We start from the raw sequence: 26,361 nt of genomic DNA on the forward strand, positions 1-26,361 counted from the left end.
GCTGCTGGTGCTGCTTCTGCTCTGCCCTGCGCCGCTGTCACTTCCAGTTCCTACTTCTGCGATCCAGGTCCGGGTCATCGCTTCCCCGCTGCTGGCCCGGTCTCTCCAGGCTTCTTTCCCTCCCGGGTTCTGGCTCCAGGCAGCAGAACTGGGTCTGGAGAAACCCTGCGGTCAGGCTCCCACAGCCCACCCGCTCCCCTCCTGTGGCCACCCTACAGGGGCACGCCTCCCGCAGCCCGCGATCCTAGCTCTAGAGAGAGAACTTGAGGGCGAGAATCGGACTTCCCTCTTCATTAAAATAAATAAATAAATACATAAAATCCTTTCCCTGGGAAGCTCGGAAGCTCGGCAAGGAGTTTGGAGACTGGCGCCCCCTCATCACGCGTCCAGGAGCAAAGTTGCAACCGCCCCTCCCTGCCGGCCATACCAGCAGGCTCTCCAGTTTCGTCCTGGTGGCAGCCGTGCGGGGCAGGGTCCCAGCTCCATCTGGGGACTGCGCTTCCCGCAGCCTTGGCACAGGCTGGCGGCGCTCGGCGGCCCCGTGACTCGGAAGGGCGAGCCACTTCCAAGGAGGAGGCTGGAGGGAGCGAGCAGCAGGAGGACAAGCGAACCAAGCCAGGTGACTTGCCAGGGGGGCAAGGGGTCAGGGGGAGGGGAATGTTGAGGGCTTGGTGCTGGGGGGCTGGGGTAGCCAGGGGAGGAGCCGCCCTTCCTCCAGGATTGACCGCCTAGGTCTACAGCCCCAGCCGCCGCCGGTCTGTTCTCTGCCAGGGCCTCTCCTTGGTGCACCGAGCCCCTGGGTACCCAGAACCCGGGCGGGAGCCAGGGCACAGGGTAAGGACGCGCCAAACTTAGGGGTGTGTTGTCCAGCTTCGGCCGCAAGGTTTGTAGCAGACGGGATTCTGTCTTCTCTCCTCCTCTGAACCAGAGCAAAGAGACAACGGTACTGTTTTTTGATATTAATTTGATGCTCTCCCTAGCTGGGGCAATCCATGCATTGGGGAATGTTTGACACAGGTCTGTCACAGAAGTGGTTTTCGGATGGGCTCTACCTGGTATTCCAAAGTAGCTGTAGTTGATTGCGAGTTTTCATTTTCCAGTCATTGAAGGACCCAACAGGTATCCCAGCTATTTCATTTCTTAGTTCTAGAGGAGAGAGCCCTCAAGTTTAGCTCTGTTTCAAATACCTTTCTTCTCAATACCTTATATTTTTAGTTTGGGTTTGTTATTGTTTTTGGATGTAGGAGTGACTCACATCATTTTTTTCCCTTCTTTTCTTAATATGTAGTGGGAGTAAAAATATACTCAAAGAATATATTTTGCTATGAAACTACGTTTTTCAGTAAAAGCTTCCCATGAACCAAAACAGCCACGCAGAACAGAATGAATCTCAGTTGGTGTTTAAGTTTTTTTTAGGTATTGATTTTAAAGGCAAGATTTTGAGGTCTAGGCTGCTTTTCTGACTTGTATTTGCCTGGAAAAATCCCGTTTGTCCTTGAACTTCCTATCTTAATTTTGACATTGACCATGGTAAGAGGATCTCCGATGACATCATTTGCTCCGGCCACAGTTCAGTGTTCCACCACTGAGAGTACCTCTGTCCAAAAATGTAAGGCCTGGGCCTGCCCTTGGACTTCAGCAGCTTTCTTTTAAGCAAAATATTATGCTCCATGCCAGGCAATGCTGCAGTCCCTTCTTACATAAGCAAACTCCAGGCCCATGTGGCCCAGGGTATGCTTGGAGCTGTTGAAACAAGAGAGGGGCTGTTTCCATGTGACTTGCTGAAGGATGACCGAAGTTTAGAATACAATAAATGACCAACTAATAATCTCGCCTTGCATTTCTATGGTGCTTAACTTTCTTTTCCTTTCTTTTTCTTTTTTGCTTTTTGGGAATGTTTTCCACTTACTCGAACTCCAACTCACCGTATCCTTATAAAGGGCATTTGAAAACAGGCATTGCTTTCGATTATCAAAGAAACCGAAAAGTTTGGCCAAGTCATGCGCTTCTAGCTACAGACTCAAGAGGCTCCCTCTGCTTCTGCTTCTGCTTCCTGGCCAGATTTTGCTGTTTGTTCTCACTAAAAGGTGACACTGTGTACAAAAGTGCTTCGTTTGGAACATTGTCTGAGTGGTCCGTGGCCTCTGAACCAATTATTCACTTGCTAGCTCTCAGTTTGGCCTCTTGTGCTTGCATAGCGTCCACTCTGTAATTAGGGGTGAGCACAGGGTCTGGGATTTGTTTTTACCTCTCTCATCTTCTGCTTTTCTACTCCTACTCTGGGATAGCAAGGGATGACTAGAGGGAGCAGCCAGAACCTAGAAATTTCCAGTCCTCATTTGACAGCATTCATAGAGGATTATTTCGGTGTCTAGAAACTTCTCCAGGAGGCAAACTGAGAGGGCATGTGTTTGGTTCACTTAGAGCAATGCATTTGTCCATCACCATTGTCAGGGGGTTGTATACAAAGGAAGAAAAGCAGCTGAATGCCATTTCTCCTGCACCTTGGGCTGGCTGCTCGAAGTATATTATCTAATTTAATCCTCACAATAACCCTGCGAGGTAGGTGATGTTGCACCCATTACCCAGTGGTGGACACTGAGGTTTGGAGACGAGCCATACACGTGCCTCATCCTGGAGGTGCAAAGCAGACACAGCATAGTCAGCTAGACCTCGTTTCCTCTGTCACAAGCCACACTGTGGCCATCAGGGAGCCGTTTTCAGACATGACCATGCATTAGAAGCATCTGGGGGTACTTTCAAAACCACAACTATTAGAATCTCGTTGCCCAAAGCTTCTGACTTGATTGTCGTACAATGAGGTCTTTGCATTGGTGTTTTTAAATGCTTAAATCAGTTTAGTGAGAAGAATTTTAAAAACTTGAAAATGTTCTAGTTGTTTGTGCTGATGAGTGCCCACAAATGACACCCCTATAATCTCCACTTGGCTTAGGGAACAGAACATTGTCAATAGCTTCAATAGTCTTGTGTGCCTTTCCAGGCATGGCCGCTCGCCAAACTCCACGAGAATCGATTGTTGTGCTTTTGTCCTCGTTTGGTACATGAGTTGGGTGGTAAAGAGTGTTGTTTTCATAAAATGTCTTCCACTAAGCATTATATTTACTGTAGGTACTACTATTTAACTTTTTTTTCTTTTTTAGTTTTTCAAGACAGGGTTTCTCTGTAGTTTTGGGGTCTCTCCTGGAACTAGCTCTTGTAGACCAGGCTGGTCTCGAACTCATAGAGATTCGCCTGCCTCTGCCTCCCGAGTGCTGGGATTAAAGGCGTACGCCACCACCGCCCGGCTGGCTATTTAACTATTGTTTATTGCTGAGTAGTAGTCCATTGTATAGATAGCCAAATTTTGTTTATCCTATTCACTCACTGATGGACATTTGGACAGTTTTCAATTGGTATGTGTGTTGCCTTGTTGTTGAAATGAACAATTTTTTATAGGAATATCCTTGTGGGTATCCCCTGAAAAACATTTCTGTTGAATTTATGTATAGTAATAGAGTTGCCTGGTCATAGGGTATGAATAGATTCTGTTGTAAAAAGGGCCTCCAGAAAGGTGATTGAAGGGCCCAAGCCTTTAGAAGATGTGTTTAAGAAACTATGCAAGCAGTTCTGGCATGCGTCTAGGGGTGAGAAGCCCTCCTCTAGTTTATCCACATTTTAGTTATCTAGCCACGTCAAGCCTTTGCTACCTGGCTGAGACCATGAAGAAAGTAATGTTAAACCGAGTGGAGCGGCACAGGTCTGTCATCCCAGCACTTTGGAGGCTGGAGCACAGGGACTGTTGAGTTGGAGGGAAGCCTTGCTACACAGTGAGTTTCGGGAAAGCCTGGGCTCCAGAGAGGACGAGGGAGAGACAGGAGGAGAGGGAACTGCTGAGTTAGGTAATTTATACATATTTTCCCATCATCCCTTACGTACTATTTTATACTTTTCACTTTGTTTATTATTATGATTATTAGCGTGTATGTACACGCACACCTACATTGCAGTTATATGGAGGTTACAGGGAAATTGTCAGTACTCACTGTGGTTATGTTTTAATATATCTGTTGGCACGTCTTCAAAGTCCTTAAGTCAGAGACCAAAGATTCTTTATCCTTGTAACTGTAGTCCTTGGGATGGAGCAAGGTTTTTAGCAGATCCTAGTCCTTGGGATGGAGCAAGGTTCCTAGCAGATCCTACCTAGTCCTTGGGATGGAGCAAGGCTCATTACAGGTACTCACTAATATCCACTAACTAAATTATTGTCCCGTGGAATGGCTGCACAGTCAGGGGAGTCCTTAATTCCGAGGGAGATAATCCTTTTCTGCACTGAGACTTACATGCTTTGTTCCTAGGAGATTGCCTCAGTCTCCCACTCAGAGACAAATCGCTTCTACTTAGCTAAGCATGTGAGCATTAAGGGTAACCTGGCTGCTCACCCCAAACTGATGAGAAGTGCTGGATGAGGTGAGATGAGGGAAGGGATGTGGAAGCCCCTGGCAAACTGGGACACAGTGCCTGCCTAGCCATCTGGGGTAAAGGGGAAAGGGGGCCTGCTGCAGGTTAGACGTGATGGAGATGCCAAAAATGTGTGTGTGTGTGTGTGTGTGTGTGTGTGTGTACAAAACACAGAAAAATGAAATCAATGGTACAGCGGCAAAAGGGAGAAAACTATATAAATCAGACCCCCAAACACAGAACCAGCTGAGGTCCTTTCAGTGGGAGGCCAGGCATGCTCTATGTGGGACTTGGTGACTAGAATTTGCTCCTTGCCCTGTCTTGGTCCTGCTTCAGACATTCTTATTCATCCCCCTGTCCCCTGTGCGAGCAAGTTGTGTGTGTATGTGTGTGTGTGTGTGTGTGTGTGTGTGTGTGTGTGTAAATGGAATAGTAGCACAGTGATTAAGAGTTAAGAGCTTCAGCTTAGCTTTGCACTTAGTCCGACCTGGGTTGGCTACTTAACATGGATATGACAGTCTTTAAGGTGGCAGTGGTACATAGAATCTCTGATGAGGTATACGTTGCCCTTAATGCTAGTGACAGACAGCAAGAAAAGCAGTTGGCACCGAGTGTCGACTCAATAAATGCTAGCTCCTTTTCTCTATCCCTTCCTTTCTCCTTTCCTCTCCTCTCCTTTTCTTTCTTTCAAGTGGGTCTCATGTATTGCCCTCAAAGTCTCTACATAGCAGAGGATGACCTTGAACTCCCAATCCTCCTGCTACTACCTCCTGAGTGCTGGGATTATAGGTGCATGCCACCAGGCTTATTTTATGTGGTGCTGAGCATTGAGCCCAGGGCTTTGTGCATTCGAGGAAAGCACTCTACAAAATGAGCTTTACCCACAGAACTGAAAGCCCATTTCTAATTGGAATTTTGATGTCTTCTAGTAGACTTATTCAGACGTCGTTCTGCATTATGAAAACAACAGCTCTCTTGGTTATGTTGAAATAATCCTATTTGATAAGTGAGCTGGCTGATCTCTTGAAAATGTAACATTTAAACAGATTAGATGTAGAGCAAGCATTAACTCTGGGCTCTCTCAGAGTTCTGTGCTTTTTATATTAGCTATGCTGGAAAGTTAGACATGGATGAAATTTGAATGGGAGACAAAAGCATCCAGCCATCTTGGATCTTACCTCCATGTTCTATTTGGCAAAGCCGGCCTGGTTTTGGAAAACCATCTTAAAGAGCAAAGCCAAAGGTGAAAACCCCACATAGATTGGAACACTTAACACAGGCCTTTTCCAGAAAGCAAAACAAAGCTGAATGTTTCTGGGCTTTTTAGATGAATCGTGGTGGCAGACTTGGCTCTGCTTCCCATGATTGACTGCAAAGATGAACCCATTCGGTATTGTCAGGGTCTTTTGTAATTGAAGGGTCTTTCCCCCTGTCACTGAAATTCTCATCGAGGACAGTCACTGAAGTTTGGGGTAGGATGCAATGTGCTTAAGATCATTTCTAGAACGTGTTTGCTTTGGGAGACTACAGGAAGACAGTTCATATTTCCTCGACACTGTAGTTCATTGTAACCCATGGAGCACAGATTGGAATACTTAACTGGAGTGTCAGACAATACACAGAGCATCGTCCAAGTTTTCAAAACGGCTTGCAGCAGCTCTCACTCTTTCTCTCCTTTGGTCTTGCAGTTGTTCTAAGCGCATACACAGGCTATGAATCTATTAAGCCAGATTTCCCTCTGTCCTGGAAGTCACTATTACAACAGGCTGGCCCCGAGCTCACGGAAATCTACTTGTCTCTGCCTCTGCCTCTCAAGTGCTTGGGTTAAAGGTCTGTGCCATCATACATATCCATTTTTTTTTTTTACTGATAGAACAATTTGCATATGGTTTCCTTTATAGCAATGCAAGACTAGAAATGTACTTGGGGATCCAGTTGTAAAGAGGAGACTGGATTCTTTAGTTGTTAACCACAGTAACTTCTGTAGTCGCCATCTTGTGCTCTAATAATAGAACCAGCTTTGATAGATTCTTCTTGGAGTGGAGAACTCAGGAAAAGTGTCTATTATTTTCTAGTCTATACACCAACTAGGCAAATATAAGGAAAGAATAGTTTCTCGTGTTCGTCTCTATGAAAGGGGTTTAGTTCATGTGCATTTTTACATGAACGTATTTATTGTGACATTAAAATAACACATAATGTAAAAAGTGTAATACCCAACTTAGAGAAAGATGCTCACTTATTGTTTCAGTTAAGTTAAACAGTTCAATGAATGATCTCTTGTGTTTGGTGGAGACTAGAAAGCAATTCCCCCTTGCACACAGGAAGGAAGTAATAAACCTGTTGAATTGAGCACAGTGGGGGGGGGTCAGAATCAATGGCCTCTATTTTTTTAAAAAAAAGAAAGTATGTAATTTCTAAAACGGGAGCCCATTGTTTCTGAGTTGAGTTGTATGAACCCGCTCTATGAAAAGGAATGCATTTTGTTAGTAAATTGTATCACTGCAATCTTCCTGACTAGAAATGTAAATTCTCTCTTTTTAAATCTCACTCACTCTAATTTGCTTTTAATGCTGACTCCAATCCAGGCTGTTTCTGAGGGCAACTGAGTACAATGTGCCTCTTTATTTAAACCATGCAGCCTTGCTCAGCTATCCTCAACTCCAGTTCATTCTAACTTGGTCACGTGCATCGATGAGGCGCCCCTTAAGATAAGTGTAAGAATTTGGGCCAGGTTGGCTGCACTGCAGAAGGCACAACGGTGATGCCACTGGATTTAGTACAAGTCAAAACTGCACACTGAACGTTTCTGCTGTACTTGCTTTCTTGAGACACGGTATCACTATGAAGCTCCTGCTGGATTAGAACTTTACATCTGGCCCAGGGTAGCATTGCATTTGCAGTGATCCTCCTGCTTTTCCTTCCCAAGGGCAAGAATTACAAGTATGATGCTGCTTCTCTCGGGTGTTTATCCCCTGCAGACAGAGTGTTACCGTGTAGTCATGGCTGGCCTCAATTTAGGATCCTCCTGCCTCTGACTCCCCAGAGCTAGGATTATGATGCCTGGCTGGCTCACAATGTGCTATAAAAAATATTCATTACTCTCTCTGTCTCTGTCTTTCCATGTCTGTCTGTCTGTCTCTCTCTCTGTGTATGTGTGTGTCTGGGAATGTGCGTGCAAGAGTGCCCATGGCACGCATGTGGAGGTCAGAGGACAACTTTCAGGAGTCAGCTCTTTCGTTTCACCAGCTGGGTTGAGGGATTGAGCTCAGAAGCCAGCCTTGCACAGCCGCCATTCCTGCTGTCTTGGGCTGTGCTTTTTGAATTGCAAATGAGAGAAGTCTGAAGGCACACACTGGCCCCTTGAGGCCCTTGCTCACCAGTATTTTAGAGAAGGTAATTGTCCCACCCTGGTCAGGGCTGTCTGGTTCGGAGATTTGGAGATAAGGATCTTCCTGTGTGTTTTTGCCACACAGTTTTATGTAGCCCAGGCTGGCCTCAATCTTTCTCTCACTACATAGCTGAAGATGACGTTAAACCCTTCAGGATCTTCCTGCCCTCGCCTCACAAGTGCTGAGGTTACAGGTTGGCAGCACCGTGCTCGGCTTAGAGTGACGGGTCTCTGAAGATGGCCTTTGGAGTGTGCTGACGGCTCCCCAGAGTAGCTAGTCACACATCTTTTCTGTTTGGCTTCTGGCGGAAGATTTACCTTCCTAATTAAGTTCCGCTTAGACAAATAGAGTAAAATCCCAGTTTTATTCATTCTTAGGGACTTGAATATTATTACAGAGATCAGACATGACAGTTGAGGGATTGAATAGGACGAGAGGGAGAAGGAGCAATTAAATCAAGGTGAGACAGAGTGCGGCAGCTTGCAAAGTGGCAAGTCAAAGCGTTATTAAGGACTGCTCCCACCCAAGACACAACGACAAGACATTCTTCTACTTCTTGGAAGTGTTGACTTTATTTTACGAGGCAACTTTAAGGTGTCAGTTCCCAACATCGTTTATGAAGAGCTAGATCTGTGAATACTAAGAAACATTTTTTTTCTTGTAATTTGTGTATTAGCCAAAGCTAGATCTATAGTGAAGGGAGGTATCTTCTCGGTAATTATAGAGACATTGGTGAAGGGAGTATCTTCTCAATAATTGTAGAGACAGATGTGCAAATCCAAAGAACAATGCATTTGACTACTAAAATCAATTTAAAGCCAGCACACGCTCGTAAGCCCAACACTAAGGAGCTGAGGTAGAAGGCCACAAGTTTGAGACTGCCTTGCACTGCATCACGCTTTCCAGGTCTACCTTAGCTATACAGCAAGACCCCATCTCAGAAATCAAATCTGAGAAAGCTGGGGAGATGACTCTGTGGTTAAGAGCGCTGGCTGGTCTTCCAAAGGACCCAAGTCTAATTCCCAGCACTCATACGGCAGCTCCCAACCTGGATGTAACTCCAGTCTAAGGGGACCCAGTGCTTCTTCTGGCTTTTATGGGCACAAGACATGCACATGACACACAGATATACATACAGCCAGAAACTCACACATAGAAAATAAATGAGTTAAAAATGAAATCTAGCAACTTTTGATGAAATATACTGTAAATAAGCATTTTCTTTGAATTTATTATTTTTGGGATTAAAATATAATCACAGCATCTCCCCCTTCCTTTTCTCCCTCCAATCCTGGCGAAGCACCCTCCTTGCTCGCTCTCAAGTTCAAGACCTCTTTCTTCACACTCCTAGTTAGAAATCCAACCTCTAAGTCTCTGTAACATTATTTGTATGTATAATCATATACCTATGATTTTTCATAAGACTATTTTCCCCCTTTTCAGCATTCTTTATTGCCTACAGCTCTTTATCTAGGCTCCATTTCTCTGTTTCTTGTTAGCATGCCTACTGGTGTCATCTTGTTCATGTTTTATTAAGGCATTCATGCTGGTGAGATTTTGTAGCTGTAGCTTCTCTGACACTTCTAAGAGACATTGTAACCTAATTTGTTTGCATTCTCAGAAGGCAGGGTGGTACCTGGGAATGCGTTATATATATTTAAATTTTTACCTTCAAGGGGATACAACAGAATGGAAAACTTGGTGACACACACATAGAATCCCAGTACTTGGGATGTAATCAGGAGTTCAAAGCCAGCCTCAGGTACATGGAACACTGTTTCAAAGAGAGAGAAAGAGAGAGAGAGAGAGAGAGAGAGAGAGAGAGAGAGAGAGGGAGGAAATGGAAGTTAGTGTATATGGGGTTGGCATCTTTATTTCCTCATTTATGTTTATGCATATGGACGTGTATCTGAGTGTATGCCATGTGTGTGTCGATGCTCAAGCGGGCAAGAAGGCATCGGAGTCCCTGGAGCTGAAGTTACAGGCCGATGTGGGCGCTAGGTGTTGAACTCATGTCTGCTGGAAGAGCAGCAAGTGCTTATAAGCACTGAGCCATCTCTCCAGGCATCTACCTTTTTCTTCAGACATGAGCTCTCCTTGCACCCGAAGCTCATCAATTCTGCTAGACTCTCTAGCCAGTACATCCCAAGGATGTGCCTGTCTCCTACTCTCCAGCTCTGTGGCGAGAGCAATGTGCTGGGTTTTTATGCCAGGGATTCAGACTCAGATCTTCATGTCAGGAACCTCACTGCCTAAGCCATCCCACCTGTCCGTTTACCAGATCTCACATAGTATCTCTTTACTTATCTTACAAGAAAGTAGTAAATTAGCGTATTTGCTACCTTTCTGTTGCTGCGCTAAAAAACCAAGACCCAGGCAACTTAGAGGAGAAAGGGTTTACTTAGGCTCATGGGATAGGAATCTACCATGGAGGGAGGCACGGCAGCAGGCAGGTGTGGCAGCTGGTGTAGAAAGCTGAGAATGCACATCTTGAACAGCAAGCATGAAAGAGAATTAGTATCTAGAAATGTTGCCAGTCTTTTTAACTCTGAAAGCTGATCTCCAGTAACATTCATCTTCCAACAAGGCCATGCATCCTAAATATCCCCAAATAGTACTATCCACTGGCTATCACGTGTTCAAACACCTGAAATCAATAGGAGGGCGTTTCTCCTTCAAACTACTACAGTTAATTCCTGTTATATATTAGGTGCCCAGATGGTATTTATTGACTAGATAGTAGCTTGATCTTGATTTTAATTAGTTTTAAAAATATTTTCTTCTTGATATCTTGGATGTCTAATACTAACTGTATAGTGAGTGAAAAAAGGAAACGAAGCTAGGTCGCCTCCAACATATCATTGCTCAGTGTTTTTATGCTGAGCTGAAGCGTCTGTTTCAAAGTTGTCTTATTTTACTTTTGGTTTGTTTTGAGATACAGATTCATTACATAGCCAAGATTGGCCCTCATCTTGTGCCAATTTTCCTGCCTCAGTTTTCTTCCTCAAGTATTTTGGGAGCTTACATCCTATGATGTCATATGGAAACACTTGGCTTCCCTCCCTGCCCACTTCTTATTTCTTATCTTACCCCAAATCTCTTGGTTTCATTGGCCTTTCCTCTTTTTAAAACCAGATTTATTTATTTTTTACTGTGCAGATATATATGTACACATGCATGTTTTTTATTGTGTCCATATACACACACACACACATATATATATACACACATACATACATGAGCGTGCATGCCCATTCACATGTGTGGAGGTGGAGTTGAGAGAACAACTTCAGAGAATGTGTTCTCTCTCCTCACTATTCAGTGTCCAGACTGAACTCACATTGTCAGTGTCGGCAGCAGGCACCTTTGCTTCTGATCCACCCTGCTGGCCCCTTCATTGGCCTTTCTTTCTTTTTTTTTAATTTATTATGTATACAATATTCTGTCCCTGTGTGTCTGCAGACCAGAAGAGGGCAGCAGATCTCGTTACAGATGGTTGTGAGCCACCATGTGGTTGCCGGGAATTGAACTCATGACCTTTGGAAGAGCAGGCAATGCTCTTAACCACTGAGCCATCTCTCCAGCCCCCTTCATTGGCCTTTCAAAGTCAGACCTCTACATATGCTCTGGTCCTACATGTGAGCTCCAAAGTGACACAAGTGGTGAAGTAAAGTCTCCCAGTCACACTCTCACACTCTGGTAATAAGTGAATTTATTTTACAGAGTGACAGAAAATTTATGAGCTCTGATTTACCAAGTTTTAATAGAAAAAATAAAAGTCTTTTGCCCTCCCTTCTTTCTTGGAAAGACGTGCCAAAAGGGCAGGTATTTTTGATGTAAGAAATAGCTTTGAAATTTATTTTACTCTAAAATATTTACTCCATGTGTATAAATGTTTCCCCTACATGTATGTATGCGCAACATGTGCCTGTCATCCATGAAGGTGAGAAGTATCGAATTCTTTGGAACTGGAGGTATGGATGGTTGAACGCCACAATATGGGGGCTAGGAATTAGACCTGAGTCCTCTGCAAGAGCAACAAATGTTCTTAACCCACATGGAACCGGTTCTCTGTCCTCTGTTTGGATTTGAGATTAGGAAAGAGCCAGCCTGTGAAGGAAAAGACTTTAACAGGATGTGGCTAGGTGTCTAACTTAGTGGCTCCAGACGCTAGAGGTCAAATGCAATACAAGTTTAGGGAATTCCGCCGGATAATGATGAGTAGTGTTTGGGCTAAACCTTGGAACTGAAACAAGTTGGAGATCTAGGGTTCAGGTCCTAAGTAACCTTTTATAAAAGAGAACTGTAAACCCACAAGAGAGAGAGAAGCTCGGTGAGGAAAGAAGAGCTCAAGTTTGACACATTGATAGGATGAGGTAGTAAGAAATACTGGACTTGTTAGGGAGGAGTCAGTTTGAGAATATTCTTGCATGCTACCGCCTCAGAATGACAAACATGCTTTTTTGTTTTCTTTGTTGTTAATATCCATTTACTTTTATTTTGTGTGTCTAAGTATTTTGCCTGTATGTAAAACATATATACACACACACACACACACGTATATACACACACACACACACACACACACACACATGCTCATAGAAACCATAAGAGAGTGTTGGATCAACTCAAACTGGAGTTAGGGACAGTTTGTAAGCTGTCAGGAAAGTGTTGAGAACCGAACCCAGGTCCTGTGCAAGAGTGGCAAGTACTTTTAGCTACTGAACCATCGCCTTTTCAGCTCCTGATGTTTTTTTAGAGACAGGGCCTCACTCTGTAGCTCATGCTGTCCTGGATGTCACTGTGTACCCCAGTAAAATGGACCTCGAGCCTGTGGTGATCTCCCCGCCTTTGTCTTCTGAATTCTGGGATTATAAGCAGTATCTTCCATGCCAACCCTATGAGCTTGATCTTTGAGACAGTTTTGGGTTGGCTTTTGCTGGATGACTGTTTGATCTGCAGTCAAATGCTCTACCACTGAGCTATAACCCCTGACTGTTTGATCTGTAGATGCTAACTGAAACACTCTAACTAATGCCTCTGATATCTGAGTTCCTGAATGTCCACCATCCAGTGTTTGGATGTTTTCCAAGGTAAAAAAAAATTTGTTTTTTAATGAAATGTTGTAAAATTAATTAATTAACAAATTAATTAATTAATGTCTGCTAGGCATTGCTGCCTCTGAAAAGGATGTATTTTTTTTAATTACACAGAGACAGAAATACGAAGTGGCAGAAGAATTGCTAAATGTGATCTCTAAATAAAGAGGGACTGGAAATGTAGCTTAGGTGATAGCGTGCTTGCCTAGCATGCTGGCAGCCCTGGGTTTGCTTCCTAATACTGCACGAACCAGTGTAGTAACTCATACCTGTAATCTCAGCACGTGTGAGATGAAGGAAGGAGGATCAGAAGTTCAAGCCCATCCTTAGCTACACAGTGAGGTCCAGGTCAGCCGGGGCTACAGAAGACTTTGTCTGTAAAAAAGAGAAAACGATAGCTAATTTTGATGCAACATCCTTCCCACCCAGATAAACTAGAGTTGGAAGGATTTTGGATGTGTAGTTTATAGTCTTTAAAAATTGCAAGTTGCCTCTTGTTTATGGGGAGACATTTTGCCATATTTCACTGACCTCTGCCTCTGAATTGAAGCCGGTTTTAGAACACGGGTATGAATAAGTGAGTCCAGCTTGCATTTGTTGTCAGTTTACTGCTCTATAATACAATAATTAAAATATAGTCCATTTTAGCAAGGCAATGAAAGCCCACAGACCCTTCCTGCTTCCCTTCTCCATACTACTTAGGTCATGGTGCTTCTGGTGAGATTTAATGGAGTTTCTATGACCTGGGACCATATTTCATACATGATTCAAAAGATCCACAACCAGGGAGTCTGACGTGCCTCTGGTCACTTCCCAGTTACAGGGATTAATTGCTTAATTTTGCAGATGAACATTGGCATTTCTTGTTTTAGATAGCTGTTTATTACAAAGCTGGAAGGTGATTGATCTTGTTTTTGTTGTTTCTTAAGTGATATATCTTTCTGAGTTTTTTTTATTTTGTGGTGTTAGATGTTGAGCCTTTGGACTTGCATATGTTGCGCAAGCGCTTGAAACACCGAGCTACATCCCTAGCCCTCTCTCCGAGTTTGTCGTACTTTTAGCAGGGCTTTTCCTTTGGTTGTGATTATCTATTGACAGGAACATCTAAACACGCAGTATGTATCTAAATGTCTATTGAGATCCTGCGGTGTGACCGGAACTCTTCTGGACATGGAAGGTCTATGGGAAACAATTGCACTGGTGTCACGTGGCTTAGATTGTCAAAGTTACCTGTCTGCATGTAAGGCTCTCGGAGAGACCATCCTCTTGGTCAACCAGTGAGGGATTAGTCATCAAGGATTTCACACGGGTTGCCAGAGCAGTAGGTCAGTTTGAAAGACTCTACCACCCAATTGGAAACCAATGAGTAGTCTCTGTATGACAGAGACAAAAAGAGATGGAGATTATGAAGAGCTGGCTTGCTGGTAGATCACGGGGGGTGCGGGGGGGCTCTGTTTCTCACCATCACACATGTTCCAGAAGAGGCATAAAGGTTGGTACGTGGAGGACTTCGTGGAAACTGGCAGTAGCCCACATTTATTTCTGTGTTCATGAACTTCGTCTCTCAGATTTGTGCAGACTTCATTTACTAGCCATATCCCCTGTACCTAGAATTTTAGGGAAATGATTGCTTTGGCTATCTTTTAAGGCTCCAACCCAGTCATCTGAGGCTCCCACGAAAGCAGAGGCTTCAAACCCAACTCCGTTCCTCTCCAGATTGTTACAAGATTAAACACTGGACACTTTGGAGGAGATTCTCACTCTTCATATGTTTACCTTGGTCCTTGAACCACAGAGTTCTAAAGTCTACAGTACTGAGAATGTCTAGGCCCTTTTTCATCCTTTGAAAAGAAAAGGGAAAAGTGTTGTGGATATTAGTTTATTTAGGAGCATGTGGCTAGAAACAATGAAGAACTGAAATATATTATTAGGTGGGTAAACTCAGTGGGTAGATGTGCTTGTATGGAAGCCCAATAATCACCACAGGGTGGGAGCAAAGAACTGAATCCCGCAGGTTTTCCTCTGATCTTCATATACTCTGAAATGAAGAAAAAGTAAAATGTAAACAGAAATACATGGTTAAATAAAATATATTAGTAAAATAAAAAAGGAGCTGTTTTCCAAATTCTCACCTGTGAGCTATTGTTAATACAAACATTTCCCCATAGAAATAAGGCTTTGCATGTTGATTATGTTTCCTGGATGGGCCACAGAAGCTTGTTTAATACTTTATGCGGCTAAACTATAAAAACACACAGAGACTAAGAAGCAGGTGCGATGCTAAGTCTCCAGGAAAATGTGTTATTCATTCGGATTTAGAACACCCGGAAGTCAATCCTTTCTCTTAAGCAGGTGGTGGTAGGTGTTGGGGAGCCCACCTCAAGTTCTAACATAAAAACATTCCCGTGACTGAGGTATTGCCCTCTTCCTTCCCAAAAACTGGCAGCCACTGCGGCTCTGTAAAGGTGCTGGTGACTGGAGGAAGGGTAGTGGGGGGCTACAAGAGTGATTAGGTCCCCCATGCCCTTCATGTCCTTTCTCTTTCTCATGGGTTTTCTCTGTTGCAGTGCCTTTGTAAAACCCCATGCCTTCCCACCCCAGATGCCTCTATCAGCTCTTGTCTCTTCTCTTTCCTAAACACTGAGCCCTCTGGTGAAGATTAGTCTCTAGTGTGGAGAGTGGGGGTTTTCCCTGAAGGCAGAACAGGAAAGAGTGAAGCCCTGGGCTGTCCTGCACTGATGCTGGCAAGGTCAACTTGGTGAATCGAGAGTGGGAACAGTGAGGAGTTAGGCTTGGATCTTAGTTCTGTCCTAAAAGCAGTTTGGGGCTGAGCATCCTGCCTCAGGATTCTATGAGGTTCAAGTCCTCTAGGAGCCTGTGTTAGCCATATAAAGTGACTATATAGAGACCCACAGATGTTACGTAGGCGCCTGTGTTACTCATATAAAGTGTATAGAGATCCACAGAGACGAGAGAACATACATGGTTAAACAAAGTGCCTATAGACACAATCACAAGCCAAATGCCACTGTGCAGTGGCAGAACCATAGAGAAATATGAGTTTGTTTTTTTTTAAACATCAACTCATAAAATCTATTATGGTAGTTCCACGGACTCCTTTGCTTTATATATGTAACACATGCTAGGCAAGCAGTCTACCACCGAACGACATCCCTAGCCCTTTTCACTGTTTACTTTGAGGCAGTGTCTTATAAAGTTGCTTAGGCTGGCCTGGAAGTAATTCTGTAACCCAAGCAGGCCTTGAACTAGTGCTTTTTCTGCCCGAGGCTCCCGAGCATCTAGGATTTATAGGCCTGCTTCACGAGATCCCGTTCACTGTGCATATTTCGGTTAGAAGAGAATGCTCTTGCCATAATGTAAGGATGTCATTTCCTGTCCAATTAGCAATACATTTCAGCAAAAATGAAGACTTTAGCATTTGAGCTTATGCAGAGGCCTTTGGTGACGTTAGCTAGTGTGAATCCATTTTCTGTACTATAGCCTTGAGAATTGAATCAGATTTGAGACTTAAGGTTCTTCCCATGGTCTAGCAGTGCCAGAGTTGGTATTGGAGTCTAGGTCTCCAGACTCCCACACCTCTTTCCAATATACCTCATGTTGTTGCAAATATAGGCACAGGTAGGATCTTGTTCCCTAAATTGCTGAAATGCAGAGGCATGGAGGGAATCAAAGTCCGTGCATCAGGGTTTGCACTTTTAAGTTTGCCCCACGTCAATAGAATCAGTTATTAGGCCGGGTACAAATGCCATTACTGTATTCTAGCAGGTGGAACGCTAGTGGGTAATGAGTCTAATTTCTGAGCTAAGAGCATTATGTGTTGCTGACTGCTTTTAGCGGGAGCTGTGTGGCATTCTCACGGGTTGCAGAGCCAGAAGCAATGCCACCAGTGAAATATGACTAAGCAGCTCAGATTTGCTTTCTCGGTTGGACCATGTAATGCCATTTCCTTTAGAGTTCAGGGGTTAGCAGAGGCAGTGTGTTCCGCTGTGAGAATTAGAGAACGTGATTCAGGATGAGCTCAGTTAATTTCAGATTCCGTTTCATAAGACCAAGAAGAACAGGAAAGCACTGGGCTGGCCTGAAGTATTTGGCATCTTTTCTTTAAATGGGCTAGAAATAGAAGCGGCGCATCTTTGCGGTTCCATTGGATCACTTGCTTTTCAGTGGATTAGATTTAAACAACAACAGCAGCAGCAACAACAACAGGCGTGATGGAGCCAACTGTGATCAATGTAAGCCTGAAAGTAACCTGAAATGGGAGTTGACTGGGTGCTATTGAAGCCACAGGGACCTTAAAGGTATTGTTGACTCTGAAATCGAATGGAGGGTGTGTGGATTCCTTTCTTAATTGGGATGTAGCTGGTCTGCTGTGACTGCTTAACTCGGGTGCTTAATGCATGATAATGAGGAAGTCAAGGGAGCCCAGGTGGCTTAGCTCATTGCTGGAGCCACAAACTGGACCCCCCCCCACTTTACTGGTGCCTTACAAAGTGTGCACTGCTCTTCCTGACTTCTGGCAAATGCAGCATGAGTTGTGTTGGGAAATGGGAAGGGAATGAGACAGGGCCCCTTGGGAGACAGTCTAGGAGGGAGATTTTCATTGCCGCAGTGAGCTGAATTAGTCATTTTGGGGACTCTTACAAACTGTCTGCAGATGGTTCCGATGCTACTGGGACTGAAGTAGCAAGGGATTTCTTCCGGTGCCAACCCACGGATGGCTTTTCTGTGTTTTCCTATATCTCAAGGAAGCCTCAAGGGTATTCGCATGGCTGCAATGCCTGTCAGAGCAGCCAGTTGTAAATGTTTTTTTTTTTTTTTTTATTTGAGGGAAGGCTTCATCTATCTCAGGCTGGTCTCAAGCTTGGTATGTTGTTGACAATGAACGTGGCCTTCTGATCCTTCTGCTTCGACTGCCTGACTATTGAGGTTACAGAAATGCCTTAAACACTCCTGTTTCACAGGATGTTAGCAGTCAAATTCAGGACTTCCTTTATACAAAGTAGGAAGGCACTCTTCCAAGTGAACTACACCCCCGATTTCTTATGTGTGTATTTTTATCGGTTCTATCACTTTCCTCGTCTGTGACTATACTCTTGATCTTAGTTTACTCATTTAAGGAAGCGAGGAAATAATTGTTCCCACATTGCAGGCTTGTTGGGAGAAACAAATACAATGAAAAAAATTAAATCTTATCCTCTGGTAATATCAAAATATCCTAACCTTATAACAAGAGAAATGATTTCTCATATTCATTCGTGGTTCTGGAGGGTAGAGAGCCCAAGATGAAGTTGCTAGTAGAGCCAGTAGCTGGGAAATACATGATCACAGTGTCTTGGATGGTGGAAAAGGCAAAGCAGCTGTTTGGGCTCCTTTTATTTATTTACTTTTAAACTTATTTTGATTTTATGTGTGTTTTTGCCTGCGTGTATGTCTTTGCACCATGTGTGTGCTTGATACCAGGGGAAGCTAGAAAGCGTTATATTCCCTGGATCTGGAGTTATAGGTGGTTGTGAGCTGCCATGTGGGTGCTGTGAGTTGAACTCCGGGCCTCTGGGAGAGCAGTCAGTGTTCTTACCCATTGAGCCACTGCCTCACTTTTATTTTTTTTAATCAGGCTACTAATCCCATTCATGAGGAATCTGTGCTCGCTCATGACCTAATAAGTTCCCAATGTCCCCACTTCCAAACAGTACCACCTCAAAGGTTAAATTTCAGTCATGAATTTGGGTGACATAAACACTCAAATCATCGCAATATGTATTTACTCTCTAAGCCTCATGCCAGGAAGATGGCAGGGCCCAACAAATCAGTAATCATATTTCTATGATTAGTGAGGGGTAGAGTGGAGACATAGCTCAGTGAGTAGCCTAGCAGGCACGAAGCCCTGGGTTTCTTCCCCAGCACTGTATTGCACTTGCTGTAGAGGTCAGTGCCCATTATCCCTGTGCTCTGGAGGTGGAAGCAGGAACATCAGAAGTGGAAAGGTAGTCCTTGGTGATAGGGAGTTTATGGTCTAGCCTAGACTCTATGAGACCTTGTAGAAAGTGGGGAGAGGGTTAGTGAGGTACTAGAGAAGGCAACAAGGAATTAGAGGAATGCCTTCTAAGGTGCCTCTTTGCCTCACATATTGAAATCGAGAGTGACTTCAAAAGAATCTATTTGTAAAATCATGGAAATGGTAACTTCTGCACAATTTACACTGGCAGATCCCCAAGATCTCAGAATTCACAACTGGTGTTTAGAAGATGGAAAATAGGTTTTGATGTTATTGTGGATTTCCAGAACGGAAAACATGTTGGAAAACGTGTAACAACTAAATGTCTTGTCTCATTTCATCTGCTGATGTTGGAATGGAGTTTGGCTGGCTGTATGTGAATGTTCAGAGAAGAATCTCTAATGAGGTTTAGTGCCTGTCTTCTCTATTGCTTACCCACAGTAGAGTTTCGGTTGTTTGTAAACTTGAGCGGCATTCGCCCAGTTGCTGGAGGGCTACCTTGGGACTCTCTAGCAAGAATTCCAATTCTCTTTGACCTGTCTGAGTCACAGAAGTGGTAAAATGAACGGATGGTGGAAGTCTTACTGTTCACCTGGCCTTCACAGATCTACATGAACTAAGTGCCTTCTTTCTGGACCAAAACAGGGATAAAGAAAGCTCAGCTGTGCAGAATCTCGATCACATACCAGACACTGAAGAGGCGAGCAGGTGTCTTACAGAGTACTACATGGTGATATCATCACACCTTTGTCATGAGTTGACTTGAACTTTGAAAAGTACTTACCTTTCCACAGGTCCCAGGGTTTGCGGATAGAAAGAGGGGTTAGTTTTCCATTTGGTGACATTAAGGAGAGATGTAATAGCTCAATCCCGTAATACCAACACTTGGCGGGGGGGGGGGGGAGGGGGCTGGAGAATTACTGCACACAGTGAGTTGCAGGCCAGCCAGACCTACATAGCTCTGTCTCAAAACCAAGTCAGAGAAAAAGAACAAAAAAATTATAACAAAACAGCAGCGTTCTTCCTATTCCAGTGGCCTATATAGTACCTCATTTCTCCTTGTTCTTCTTAGCCCACTCCACCTTAAGGGACTCTCCCCCACTTTTTCCCAGGTGGTCTTTCCTCATCTGGAAACAGGATCTCACACTTCCCATTTGCAGTCTGCTCTAAATGGCTGGCAATGAATGGAAGCGAAGTGCTCTCTCCAAATAATGTTTCCTTCTCTATAGGAGATCCAGGCCAAGTTCACGGGAGCGAGATCTAGAGTAGGATTCAATTTGGAGAGGCTGAGGCTGGAACTCAATTGGTCAAGTACTTGTCCAACATATGACAGGATGGTGGCACAAATTGCTAACCCCAACCCCTGAGAGGTAGAAGCACTAGGCTCAAAATTTCAAGATCCCCCTTGACGGCCAAGCATGTTCAAGGTCAGTCTGTGCTGCATGCAGCCCTATCTTAAAAAAAAAAAAAATCAGTTTCCAGCTTAGGAATGTATGGTGTAGTGAAGGCTGTCTGTCAGGGTATCTGGTCCCCCAGATACTCTGAAACAATAATCCCTGCGCCTTGTTCTTCTTCTAATCCCCAACATTTTCTCAAAAGGGAACTGGGTGCAGCCCAGGCAGCTTCCTCATTTGAACAGATGCTAGTTGATGCATGTTTTATTTTATGATCAGTTCTATGTTCGAAAACTCAGTCAAGTACCAGGCTACTTTAAGAATCCCAGTGTTGCCATTTGCACGCAATCAACCTGGGTAAGAAACACAAGGGCGACAATTTCATCCCAGGTTTTACTCACATGTGTCTGTTCTCCTAGCATTTCGTTTTGTTTATCGATGTAGAGACTGTCCACTTTTTCCATATTGGTCTAACAGACATACCCATATGCACACGTATCAACAGTCCCACTGGCAATTAGAGGCTGAAAACAAAGAACTTCACAAACAGCCTTGGTTGGACGTGGTGGGTCACAAAGCAAAAGAAGACATAGGTGTAGGAAAGAGACTTGTGGGAGGAAGACGAGAGGGAGAGAGAGTGATCTATGGCTGGGTGACATTGCAAAAGGAACACACTTAACACAAAGGAAACAAGTGACCCTGCCTGGTGACCATTTTGGCATAGATATCATGAACACTTTCCCACGGGGTCGGTCCTAGGGGAGATGGGCTGAGTCTGCAGGTAGGGATGCTGTTGCCACCATCGACTGCATTTTCTTCACCTCGGCTTTGGCAAACTCCTGTCAAAATAGAACTCCTGTCAGTTTATGCCTGGAAAAGTGCGTTTTAAACATTTGGAATGTAGTACCATTTAACTCTTCGCAAATATAATGGTACCCTTTTATTCAAAGTTTACCTCTGCTTATTTGTTTATTTGTTCTGTGTGTGTGAGTTTGCATGCATGCTCCTATGGCCATTCAACAGAGGACAGTTTAAGGAACTGACATTTTACTTCCACATGTAAATTCTGAGGCTCTAACTGAGGTTGTCAGACCTACTATGTAGGCTAGGTTGTCCTTGAACTTTTGGTGATGCTCCTGCTTCAATTTGCTGAGTTCTGGGATTACTAGTGTGAGTCACCACGCTTGGTTTACATCTATGCTATTGGATGACTACTTTGGATTGTTCCTGTGCTTGAGGTTACTAGCCTCAATATATATGTCCGAGATTATAAGATGCCCCAACCCATCTTAATATAGGGAATGCATTTTAAAACCAACATTTTATATTACAGTTAAGACAATAGGGCTTGTGAAATGACTCAGTGGTTAAAGTCACTTCCAGAGTTAACTCACCAGGATGGATAAGGTAGGTGAGAACCGATTTATTTCCAAAAGTTGTCCTCTAACACACACACACACACAAATGAACACACAAAAACACATCAGTAGGTAATTTGCACTTTTAGGAGGAATAGTAACCTATCAGAATGTTGGCAAAAACTGGCAATGTGGATTTTTATTTTTAGGCAGGTCTCACTCGAGCCCAGACTGACCTGGAGCTCACTCTGCAGCCCTGGCTGGCCTCAAATTCATGGCAGTCCTCCTGCCTCAGCCTGCCAAGTGTGGTAAGTCCAGATCTGATCCATCATGCCCGGCCAAAGTGCCAGAAAGGCCTGGAGCCAGAGCTGCAAAAGTCACCCAAAGTCGGGAAGAACTCAAAAGCTCGGGCAGATGGTGAGTCAGATCCTCTTGGTTCACAGATGAGAAGGGCAAGATCGATCAGAGAAGAAAATGGGAAGTGAGGGTGCAGAGCAAGAGGCAGGTCGGGACAGAAGTTCTGCAATGTGGCATTGGGATCCTGAGCGGTTGGGCAGCACCAGGGAGGAAGGGGAGGAGAGAGAGGGACTTGTGACAGGGCCACTCGTGAGGACCGGGAGCAAAAGGGAAAGCAGAAAGCCCCACCTCCTTATCTGTAGACTTCTGGGGCCATTGTTGGGCAGGGACTGGAACCTGTGCACACGCGCTTTCTGTAAGTAGCTGAGGAATGTCATGTGTTCAGGTCAGGAGCGTGGGGCTGTGTATGTGCTGTGGACTTCCTGGTGGGCACTTCCTCCTTGGCTTGTCTTTCATATCCCAATACTGTCTTGTTCTGACTCACTGATGGCTGCCACATGCCATTAGGCCGCTCAGCCACTACGCTGGGTTCTCCAGACGGCAGGCAGAGGTTTGCATTTTGTCTTGGACATACTTTTCCCTCTTGAGAACTTGAGGTAGGGGCCTTTTGACAGTTTCGCTTGTTGAGTTGATTGCTTACAACATCTTACAGTTTCAAATTTCCTTTTTAATAGGTTTTTGAGCCCGATGACCTTTATTCAGGGGCCAATTTCTCCAAGGTTCTGAGCACTCTTTTAGCTGTCAACAAAGCGACAGAAGGTAAGGCCTGCTGGTGATTTATGGTCCATGTTTCTAGACGCCAACTATGGCCGCAGTTGTTCATATGGTACAAATTTCTTCCCTTCCCCCAAATAAATCTAAACAAATGTAAAGTACTTCCATTTTTAATAACTTAAATGTTCTTATCACAGAATAACAAGAAAAATACATGCCTATCAAGCCTACATATTGCATTCTTATATCCTTAATACAACAATAAGAACCAAAAAGGGACTTCATGCAAAGCTTTTGGATTGCCAATTAAGTATAACAAGACGGAAAACAAAAAGGGAAAGACCAGTTCCTCCTTTAAAAAAAAATAAGGTTTACAAAATACAGCCATCACTTCCCTTTCTCCGCCAGAGATATTTTTCTTCTGGTTTTCCATAGGTTGTGAAAAAGAGCTTTTCAGTAGTTTTACACAGTGAATGAAACCTCAGATTCCCCATGAATGAAAAGAGTAGCTTATTTAAACATTTCTTATCCACTGTATTGGAGGTCATTAAGTATAAGCAGAAGAAAGAGGAAGCTGATATAACTGTACTAGAAACCCTTTTCTGTGGCATCATGTCTTAACAAGATTGAGCCCTCTCCATGGGTCTGGGCTGCCTCAACAGCTCCAAGTGATCTCATTCAATCTCTGGAACACCTTTGGAGGCCATGGTGATGGTGAAGTCCCCGTTGTAGATGAGGAATGCCAGCCCACAGTTACCCAACTAGAAAACAAATGACTAATCCAGGATTCGAACCCACACATGACGGTCCGGAGCCCTTACGCCAAACATGAATTCTGCCACTGAATGGTTTAAGAGCCAAAAGACTGTGTGCCCAGCACTGCCAGGTGCCATAGAGGAAGTAGAAGATATGGCCCTGCCCTTGAGAAAATTACCATCTATTTATGGAGACTCAATTTATCCACGTGAAACAATTAGAGAACACGAGCAGACAATATAATCAAGTGCCAAGTAGGATGGCGCAACTAGGAAGCCATCGAGTAATTATAGTTTTACCCCTAAAGAGCTGTAGATAATAGCAAGATGTAGAAAAATACTTCTCCGAAGTTGTTCTTTTGCTATTTGGGAAAAAAATGTTTTTGAGCTATTGCAAGGCGTATAGCAGAGAGTACAGCTAATTCAAGTAGCTATATTTAACACACATGACAAGTATCCAGTTCTGGAAAGGGAGGGTGGTACAATTCTAACATTATGCCACACAAATTATACGTTCCTTTGCCAAACTCTTCTTGCAAGTTTTACAGTCTCTTCGCTTACCACAGATATTTATAAAAATACAAGGAGGTGAAAGTTAAAACCCACAGCCTCAAGGAAATGACTTGGATACTGAGCCTGTCGCCTAGGGAATGTTTGGGCTTTAGACTTTTGCAGTTTATATCTTTTAAAAATAAGTGGAGAGGAAAAGGAGCCTCATTTGAATTTGTCAAGAAGCCAGCCTCTCCCTTTAATACACACTCAGCATACTGAAAACACCCAGCTCAGCTCTGGCCCGATCGAATTTCACAAAGAATCAAGCAAAAGAAGGCTCCCGTGTTTGGTTTTACAAAGCGATTCTAGGATTAAGATCGCATCTGTCTCAAATCCACCCTTCTCCCTCATTCTGATTCTGCACCCCCCCCCCCGACACACCAGGGAGACTCTATGTTATGTGGGCCACGCATATTTTTACATGTAAGCAAAGAACCCCTATGTTATGGGCCAGCAAACAAAGAGAGAAATTTGAAATATTTCAAAAGTAATAAGAGCCACAAACAGCTGTTTGGCACCCGATATAGGTCTGCCTTGGATAACAGGGCATACTGTGACAACTGGTTCAGGAGGGAAGAGTTGTAGGGGAATGGGTTAGGAGAAAATGTGGTTCTGTCGCTGTTTTTCATTATACTGGACAGCAGTGGCCAGTAAGGTTAAGAAGAAAACAGTTGGCCATTGAAAGGAAAAAAAAAACAAGGGAGGGGGAGCCTGAAAGACATAGCCTGTTCAGAATGATAGAAGTCCCAGAGCTGCTCGGATGGCTTTGACAATGTCCTGGGAAGGAGCTTCTCATGTTGTCGGTGGTTTGCTGCCGTGAGTGGTTCTTTTACCATGTCTTTTCCTCTTTTCACAGATCAGCTATCAGAAAGACCATGTGGACGGTCGTCCTCTCTTAGCGCTACTGCTACCAACAGTGCCCCACCAAACCCACAGACAGCAGTTCCCAGCGCCACTCCAGCGCAGCAAAGTCAGGCAAAGGCAGTGGTAAGTGAAGTCCCCTCTCCCTGCCCCCTCTGTTTTAAAATCTGTCACATCAGATCAGCATCGCAGATGTATTTCCGTATGTGCTGAGGTAGATATTGTTTGTTTGGTGTGTCACTAGATGGACGAGGTACAGAGTGAAAGCCAGTTCAAACTAGAATGCCAGGCTAAAGCAGGTAGGTAGGGCTCCTGGGTCTGGAACTCGGGATTGAAGCCCAGCTCTGTTGTTTATGAAGCTTCAGCTAGTCACTTTACTGGGAATGCTATGCAAATGTCTGTCATTATGACTGCTCTTGATGGCACTTCGCTGTTCCTTTCCCTGCCCCATGACCTTATTAGAATGTGTTATTACCTGGGACCCACTAGCAATCAATAAGTATTTGTTATTGTTCTGGTCTTGACTGCAATCTTTTTTCTTTGAATTCTTATTGAGCAAGACCAAAGTGTAACTGGACCTGGTGGAACAAACCTGCATTGCCAGCACTCTGGAAGCTGAGGCAGGAGCATCACTGCTAGTTTGAGGTTAACCTGGCCTACATAGTCCACTCAAGACCTGTGTCTCAAAAGAAGATCCACTTTTAAATATCAGCCCATGATAATTCTCTATACTGGACCTCCTAATTGTCTTTGCGTTTGGTCTTAGACGCTTTGATTTGGGAGGAATGCCATTGTCTGTTCTTTCATTCTTGTCCCAAGTGACTGGCTCACTGTAGGCCACCACAACCTGTTACTTCCAGAGCATCTGAACAGGTAGTTCTTATCCTTTTGGAGATCACACCTTCCTCCTCCTTTTGACACAGGCTCTCATATTCACCCAGCCTGGCAGAAAACTTGCTATGTCTTGGAGGTAGAATGACCTCGAACTTCAGGTCCTCTTGCCTCTGCCTCCCAAGTGCTAGGATTACCGTTGTGTGTAATCGTATTTGGCCTATACAATGCTGAGAATTGAATCAGGGCTTCTGGATAAGCACTCTGTCCCTTAAGTTACAGCCCAGCTGTGCCAACAGATCCTTTGGAGAAGCCGATGAATGCTATGGCACCGTAGTCTTTGGCCCCTCTTACGTTGCATATAAAAGCTTGTGTGCATAAACTAATATGAGCAAGGAAAACTTTGTTGAGCTTATCAGATTCTCATAAGGATCTGTAACTCTCGGAAGTTAAACCCAGAACTTCTTATTTATGTAATTGTGGGTGTTTTGAGGCAGTCTCACGTAGCTCAGGCTCACCTTGAACTCCTCCTGATCTTCCTCCCTTCAAATCCCAAGTGCTAGGATCACAGATG

At 44.1% G+C, this 26,361-nt stretch overlaps 1 protein-coding gene across 7 annotated transcripts in view; it reads left to right on the top strand.

Moving 5' to 3' along the window:
* Nucleotides 1-26,361, top strand: part of Arhgef6 (Rac/Cdc42 guanine nucleotide exchange factor 6) — a 121,113-nt gene that overhangs the window by 10,609 nt on the left and 84,143 nt on the right. For 4 of the 7 annotated variants that reach the window (XM_050159691.1, XM_050159689.1, XM_050159690.1 and 1 more), the window contains exons 3-4: nucleotides 22,749-22,833; nucleotides 24,952-25,082. In XM_050159691.1, coding sequence (XP_050015648.1) covers nucleotides 22,749-22,833; nucleotides 24,952-25,082 — 216 coding nt within the window. Of the gene's footprint in view, nucleotides 1-139; nucleotides 620-758; nucleotides 835-22,346; nucleotides 22,430-22,748; nucleotides 22,834-24,951; nucleotides 25,083-26,361 lie in introns of those variants that run through there. The other 3 variants (XM_050159693.1, XM_050159696.1, XM_050159695.1) reach the window with 3 other exon arrangements.

This window comes from Alexandromys fortis, unplaced genomic scaffold (assembly GCF_014885135.2).
Source record: "Alexandromys fortis isolate MF-2015 unplaced genomic scaffold, M_Fortis_MF-2015_v1.1 scaffold_95, whole genome shotgun sequence".
Classification (NCBI taxonomy): Eukaryota; Metazoa; Chordata; class Mammalia; order Rodentia; family Cricetidae; genus Alexandromys; species Alexandromys fortis.